The sequence below is a fragment of the Centroberyx affinis genome, unplaced genomic scaffold, assembly GCF_046629955.1.
Source record: "Centroberyx affinis isolate AG114_WGS23_722 - 3 ecotype Tasmania unplaced genomic scaffold, CSIRO-AGI_Caff_v1 ptg006819l_1, whole genome shotgun sequence".
NCBI classification, from domain to species: Eukaryota; Metazoa; Chordata; class Actinopteri; order Beryciformes; family Berycidae; genus Centroberyx; species Centroberyx affinis.
In genome coordinates, this window is record NW_027283460.1 from 12,538 (window position 1) to 20,711 (window position 8,174).

The following is an 8,174-nucleotide window of genomic DNA, read 5'->3' on the forward strand; positions in this document are numbered from 1 at the left end:
AAGATAAAAAGGTTACTTGGTTTTAAATGTAATTTGAATGCGTCCGAGGGCTGCAATAGGCTGGGGATGCTACACTTTTTTTTAAATTCGTTTGCATACGAGAAAGGAGAGATTGCTCACACCTGTTTTTTCTCCTCCTTTTTCCCCTCTCTGCAACCCCTTTTCGCCCCCTCCCTCTGCTGAAAGCCATTACAGAAATACAATTTCTAATACCTCCGCACAGGTCTTCGATCGACTGCAAACAAATTTATATTCAGGCGGTAAACAGAAAGCTGCAGAGATTTATTTATTGAGTGTGGAGGAGAGAAACAAGCTAGCGTGTGAACCCTGAGTAACCTCCGAGCTGACATGAAGATGGATAAGTGTACCATGCAAATGCATGGAGGGAAGGGATATATTGCACTCAGTCATTCAGCACATCGCTGCCTGTAGAATCCCATTAACTCCCACAGCTGGGACCATATTTCTGTGTTGTAAGAATGCAGTTAGAAGTTGTTCATTACACTGAATTGTTTTGTAATTACTGGAGACTTAAAAGAGATACGAAATATTGTTAAAATGATGATAACAGAAACAACTAGTTGTTTTAAGTCTATGTTGTTTTTATTAAATGTTACGGCTACTTATAAATTATTCATAATTTTGTAAAATTATCTGAGACGAAAAATAATAACGATAATAAGACAATAACAATAATAATAATGAAACATATAATAATAATAATGATGATGATAACGATAATAATAATAATAATAATAATAATAATAATAATAATAATAATAGGCCCTGTCTTTTTACTAATTTATTTTGCATACATCTGATGTGGCTTTTTGTTATTTTCAATGGATTGATCCATGCATCAAGAACAACAAAAAAGAAAGAAAGAAAATGTAATGATTCTGTAACTTCACAGCCAACCGCTGTCTCCAATGATCTGAATATTATTTTATCTTGACGAATAAACGAACTAGAGCCAAATGACTCAAAAAAAAAAACTTGATCTCACGACATTAGAATAAAACAGACATAATTAATATAATTTTATCATGCTTGTTTGGTATCTCACTATTGTCGTATTCCGTGTGAAACAGCTTTAAAGAAGTAATCTCTTTACTATAGATTGATTCCCGTTGATTCACGGCCCATTCAGTGCAAAACGATCAACAACGGTGTTGAGATCACATTAACATTGGCACATCGATATATTAGATCTATGAATTTCCTTTTTTCTTTTAAATAAATGCAAACACACAGTGAGAAGTGTGTATTCGACAAAAAGTAGGTCACCAAACACACAAAAACTTCTGCTACACTGTGAAGCGCCTTGACATTTTCCCTTATATAGGTCTACTGGAAATATTGTGCTGAATGTTTTCCCTTAGATCTGCTGTGATACCAAACACAGGCCTTTTGAATTATTCGTCTGTTTTTTAAATCACAAATACCGAGCTTTAAATAGTTAATAGTCAATTGCAATGTAATGTAGGCCCAACAGTCCTGGACCTGCATGTATGAGTCATTTTCAACCCATCTGTGCAGCTAGTCTCGGACTGAACACATCTAATGTTAGGTTGTAATAGCAACACGTTGTGTTGTTTGCACATGCGTTGCTGATAACATATTAGAACATGCTGTGTATTACAAGGTGAGTTATTCCTGACTAAACACACAGATGTGTTGAAAAATGACACATCCTTGTCAAGAGTGTTTTCATGAAAATAGGATTAGTCTGTGTTTTACGAGCCTGCATAACTGTAGGGTAAAACTGTAGCAAATGAAGAAGCAAATTCTCTATTTTTTGGCTATGAAACCGACTAATCATTGTACAATTAAAGAAACTATAACTGAGTTTAACTTGGGATGAACATGTCCTCTCTGTCAGTAACAACTTCTTGATCTCTGCTCGGAGCTATTTTGTATTTGTTCAAGGCTAATTACAAATCTGCTGCCACTGAACCTCTAAATACCAGCTGTCACGACCTCTGAACCCATTAAGTGTGCCTTTCACATGACCTAAGCCCTTTACTAAAGAGGGCCTCGGGTTTTCAAGAAGCCTTCACTAATTTACATAATCCATTAGCTACATCAATGCAGCCCTATATTATGTTAATTCAGCTTTGAAAAATAATGTTTCAATGTAGTCTTAAAAAAATAATCATGATAATGTCATTCTTGAGCCAAAAGACAGCTAATATTGAGGTCAGGAAAACAGATGTTGGCGCTAAACTGGAGGATGCAGAGTGGTACTGATCTTCAGGAAGTGCACTGCTCGCCATAGAAAGGGGGGGGGGGCTCTGACGTCATCATACCTGGCTGAATAGGTGAGAGGCCCATGAAGGCCCTCTGAGTGTCTACGATGATGAACTTTGTTGATGTTCTCACTGTGGCCTGGTGCTATCCTTCGCACTCGGACCACCAATAAAATGTTGACCTGTAGTGAGTTTACAAGTTGCTTGCTTGGCTTAATCAGTGTTGTCTTCCCTGATGACAGAGATGTCCGGCTATTGGCCGAGACCAAGAGGGCACGTCATCTCCATCAATCAGGGATTGCGTTTCTCCACTAGGGATGTCCCCATGGTCGTCCAGCCGCCTGACCATGCGTTACTGGATGCATGAGAGGCCGGGCGTGAAGTGCAACCCCGTCCAATGATTATGCAGGGGGATAGGTGATAATGACTTCCTATCAAGAGTTAACGGCCGAAGGGGAGAGTAGCCCTCTGTTCACGGGCTGCTACCGACCAAAAGAGGTCATAAACCGGGACCCGGGCTGCAGGACTCATCCGGAACTCAGCAGTCGTGAGGAGGGGAACTTAGAGGGGGAAGTTGCCTCGGGATTTTCTCCGCATCCCCGGCACTTGACCATCTCCAACAGTAACGCTGGGAGCGAGGCTCTGACTCTGTACACCTTTTCGGACAGCCCTCCTCCACCGTCTCAGTCTCAGGGCTTCTCAGCACCGGCCTGCCCCCACTCGTCCCGTGTCCCCTGGCGGTGCAGGGCGCAGGGGCAGGGCTCTCCAGGACGCGGATACTGCGCGTCAACTAACGACAACAGCGAGACGCACTCCGGTTTTGGGTCACTTACAGAGCACTTTGAAATCTACTCTCATAATGGGCCCGAGATTCACGTTGCTGTTGTGGAAAGTTCAGCCAAATTGGACCCTGGGTGTAACATAGCTAACATGGATGAAAGGAGTAAAACTTTTGAGTGGATGAAAGTGAAGAGGAGTCAACACCGGGCGGGTAAGTTTTGTCCAGGAAGATCGACCAAACCACTAGAGATAAGGGGTAAAGTTACATAGACAAACGAAGCAGCTTTTACATTGTTATTGTAGGCTGAAAGAGGCGATGTTTCATTTTCAACATTAGATCACTCTCATTCGTAGTTGTGAAAGTTACATAGGACTTGATCGAAGTTTTCTCTACAAGCTAAAAAGCTGACGTGTTTTGCGTCACCACGCAGAATTTCCTCTATCGTCAACAAACTAATGTTGAATCTGACATATAATTCGCTTACATTTATATCTATCTTCAAACACAGCAAAAGTTTTAAAGGTAAGAATAACTGTTAACTCAATTCCAAATTTGAATATGCATATGAGGACTCGGTTAGCTGTTTCCTTAACGGTCCACGTTAATGTAGGACTGTTGGTTTATTTAACAATTTTGCTCCTCCTCCTGTGATTAAACGAAGCCGAATTTAGATGGAGAGGGAGGGCAAAGTACAGTAAAAGGCCTCCTAAGCCTCAGTATATAGCCTATTCAACCCAGAAATATGATCAATTATTTACCCTTGCCCTAACGCTAACCAGCAGCCTTTGAATAATGCAACAGACCACTGCCTATCGAGATTCACAGGAAGTTGAGTAAAACTTACTCTTGTAAGCTGGAGTGCTCCCTGGGTATTGATTAGTTGTCTGTTTGTAATGAAAGCCCTTGTGTATCGATTTCAGTTTCCAGCACCTTTACATGTGTCCACCTTTTTAACATAATTGCTGTCACAGATCATCATTTCCCTGACTGATGAGAGCTGGGCAGGGAGCCCATAGAAGCATACATATCCTGGCTTAAAAAAAATACCAATACTAATATGAAAAATACCCATCGATCCTCAATATTCTGTGAGTTATATTTTATATAGATTCTTTCATTTGATCAATACAGCCAATTGACTGACTGGTCACTGTGGATTGGCTGGGTTCCATAAATTTTGCATACAGGAAGATTTACTTCATGGTGGCCAGTCTTTTTTCCACAAGCCTTATTGCTGTCTGCTGTAAGCATGCTAACCCAAATGCCATGCTCAGTGACCAATAATGTTGGCTGTTACCACAAACTGTTAGTGGTAAAAGACCTGGATTATTATGTCAGGGGAGCTATAACCACAAAACTGCAATATCTAGCTTTTGATTTTCTACTGGCTTGTTATAAATGCAGTGATTGGTGCTTAAATGATGTGGACTTCACACAGCTAGCTAAACATCTTTCTGTTGATGCCACTGTGAGGAAGGTGAAAGGTGACGTCAACACCTTGTGGTTTGTCTCAGAGACATTAATATTACAATATTCATTTGCCTAGCTCCTTAACACAAATGACACACATCTGATCCAAACCTCTGAGCTTTAACAAGCCATTTGCGCGCACACACGCTCACACACACACACACACACACACACACACACACACACACACACACACACACACACGCACAAAAGCACACACAAAGACATTTCTTTGCTGTTCTCTTCTTATCCTTTCTGTATCTCTCTGAAGGGGATCATCTGGGTAGGAGTATCTCATTAGTGCTACTGTGTAACTTGTAAAAGTGTCATCAGAGAAAGCATGCATTACTCTGGAGGCTGTATTGGTCTTGGCACAAAACAAAGTCTAGCGTATTCTTCCATGTAGAAAGGCCTCCACAGACCTGCTGTAACCTGATCTCCTGGCTCAGTGTATATACTCCCAGTGCGTCATTCTTCAATTATGCTTTGACAGCACCTGAATTACTGTGGGCTGGATGCCCAGATGACTGAGGCAATGTGTATCGATCTATCCCTTTTCTTCTTCCCTCTCCTTGGCTTGGAAGGCCCTTCCATTCCCTTTGCTGGCTGGCTATTTTTAAGCGTGCAAGTCATTCCTCAAATATTTAGTTTGATTCTTTTATGCCTTCTGGCCGGCATCAATTCTATTATCTTTGGAGCCATTAATCAGAATGTGCATGTGATTTGCTCTCCTGAAAGCTGAAGTTCTTAATTACGTACTGTTCCTCTGTATTGGTTCTTCATATTCGCTGCCCTCTTATTCCTAGGCTAGGTTACCTTGACATTCATTTTCTTAAAACACAGATGTCGACATTTATCCTATAACTGACCTTTCCATCTGCTATGCTTTTCCAAGTGGCTAGAGGCCTGTTAACCTTCCTCTCTGTGAATTGTGGTGGGAGAGATTGCACTACACCTGCCATACTGACTCCATTATGCAGCAGCAGCACATTTTCTCAGATCCAAAGACACACTGACAACTACCCACAATGTCAGCACTGAGAAATCAAGATATAGTTGCGGTTCCCGTCATTCATTGCACATAAGTAGCATAGATGATACTTTAATGTGTAACCCAGAAACCTCAGAGGAAAAAATGGAGACATTTACCATTAATGTAACATTTTAAAGGGGGGTAAAGGATTTGTAAACTGTTAAACTGTCGTTGACACAGAAAGGCCTAGAGGCAAATTATTAATGACTTTGATGAATATAGTTAATGGACTGTAAACAGTACAAAGTTACTTTGAATTGGTTAACATTCTTCTTGCTACTTTTCTACACATCTGCAATAGCTTACACATCAGCATAATGTTTTCTGTGATTTGGTGCTCTTGTCCAGGGCAAACTTAGATGACAAGCAGTTCCCAATCCACCTATTTTACAGCAACAAAAACACCAAAAATATTTCACAAGCTGCCTAGAGGCTATTTCTAAAGTTGCTACCTTTGTGAAATTACATCTTTATTACAGAGACAAAAAAAATAGCTCCAGGGTGAAGACTTTGTCAAGTCACTTCCGTCAAGAATTAGGCACGTGGCCAATTCTGCACAAATCAATTTCTTGGAAATAATTGTATTGAATGCTTGAATATTTGTTCAATTTTATTCCTTAATATCACATACATCTTTGAATATTTGCACAGTTCTATTCCTTAATATCACTAATAGTTTACTATTTAATTTCTAATGCTTTATACAAATAATTCGTCTTAATAAAGTTTATTATTTCAGAAATTCGCCTATTTTCGACTCTGGAATAATTTTCCATCTTATTTCCTGGCAGTAGGCGTGGATAATTTTATTCAAAAGGGTTTTGTGCTTCTTTTGTGGGTAATCTCATTGATCTTGCTGATGAGTGTTTTCATGTCTTCGCAGCCAGGATGCACATGACCTATGGGCTGAGTATTGTTGGCTCGGGCCTCGGTACTGTCGAAGGTGGTAACAGCATCTGCACGGATGGTCATCCCACGGTGAACGGGGCCCCGAGGACCAGCTTCACCACCAAGCAGCTGACCGAGCTGGAGAAGGAGTTCCACTTCAACAAGTACCTGACGCGGGCCAGGCGGGTGGAGATCGCCAGCGCCCTGCAGCTCAGCGAGACGCAGGTGAAAGTTTGGTTTCAGAACAGACGCATGAAGCAGAAGAAATTACAGAGAGACGGGCTGGTCCCCGGCCCGGGCCCCCCGGCACCGCACTCACACGCCGACAGTCTGGACACCTGCCCCTCTCCTGGACCGTCCTCTCCAAAACACCTGCCTCTAAACTCTTGAGCCACAGGAGCTGGCTCGTGCATCACAGAAAGGTCGCCGCCAAACCTGCAGATGCTTTGATTCCCGTTTGCATTGGTTTCAATCAGGCTTCACCTTTATTTGCTTACCACGATGGATGCTTATCGCAAAATCACAATGGCAAGTTTCTTTATGCAAGAACGGGTCAGAACAATTTGTCATCCTCCCTGGCTTCACATTGGAGCGCGCCAGCGACTGATTTGAATATTAAAATTCGAGTCATTAAGTCGCGCTCTTATCCACACCATGTAAACGAAGAAACAAAAATATATCAATTGGCCATAGAAACTGTGGCAGTCTATTTGTTTATTTATTTTCAATACATTTATTTGAGTAATTGACTTTACTTGAATGTTTATTTAAAAGGGCGTTTGTTTTGCCAAGTTTGTTCTTTAAAATACTTAAAGGAATTAATGTGTTTTATTTTAGGCCTGCATCTCGCAATAGTTTATTTTACTGGAACAGAAAGCAAATTATTTTTTAGTGCACAAAATAATTCCACCAAAATTTACTGCTGCTTTCCCAGGAAATTTTTAAGTTCTAGCATATGGAGCTTTTATATTTCTTTGCTCCGAGTGTTAATGATTCTTTACGCAGAGAGAAGTTATCGGTTCCTAACAGCATCGATTTGAGAGAACAGAAAGTGTGATGCACCTGTTGTAGGCAAAGCACGTCTTTAGTATGTTAGCAGGTGATCATCTCTGACTGAGAGTGAAGCATTTACTAAGTGCCATCCACTGATGTATTTTATATTTTGCTGTGTATTTTGCCCTATTTTGAATTTCCATTATGCTCCGTCCACCGAAGGATTATAATGCCATAATTGACTGATAGATTTATTGACCGCAGGTATTAAGAGTATTGATCCGTGATGATCCATTTGAGGCACACATCTAGAAGCATTTGCATGCATCTCTAACTGCATATTAATGGAATGTAGAAACATCCCAAACGGGAACTGTTCCGGCTTTTATTGCCCTATACATGCATCAGAAAATGATAATTTAGCTGGAACACTCGTGCGGTAGAATAGACAATAAAACGCTCTCTGTGCTGTTTTGCAGATCAACCAATAAATTGTCTGGCCCCAGCAGTTCGAGCAACTGTGTCTCTGCTATATTCCTTCCAGATTCACATCTCATCTCATAAAAAGTAAATGATTGTAAGCTAGGCCCTTAAACACAGTTATGTTCGCGGTAGCCTAATGCGTTTCTATCAAGTTAATGTCAATTTTAATCTCAAGATATGGGCTTACAGCCACATTAATTTTATGTAAGTGAATATTGCTTGTTTAGCTTTCAATTAGCAATATTTGCATTGGATATGCAGGTACACAACATTGCTA

The 8,174-nt window shown here is 40.7% G+C and overlaps 1 protein-coding gene across 1 annotated transcript; it reads left to right on the top strand.

Annotated features, from left to right (window-relative positions):
• The first annotated feature begins 2,672 nt into the window (after positions 1–2,672).
• On the top strand, positions 2,673–7,910 carry hoxc1a (homeobox C1a). The gene is made up of 2 exons (XM_071513192.1): positions 2,673–3,240; positions 6,417–7,910. Exons 1-2 carry the CDS (start codon positions 2,673–2,675, stop codon positions 6,809–6,811), a joined length of 963 nt encoding a protein of 320 aa, XP_071369293.1. The 3' UTR covers positions 6,812–7,910.
• Positions 7,911–8,174: the final 264 nt, after the last annotated feature.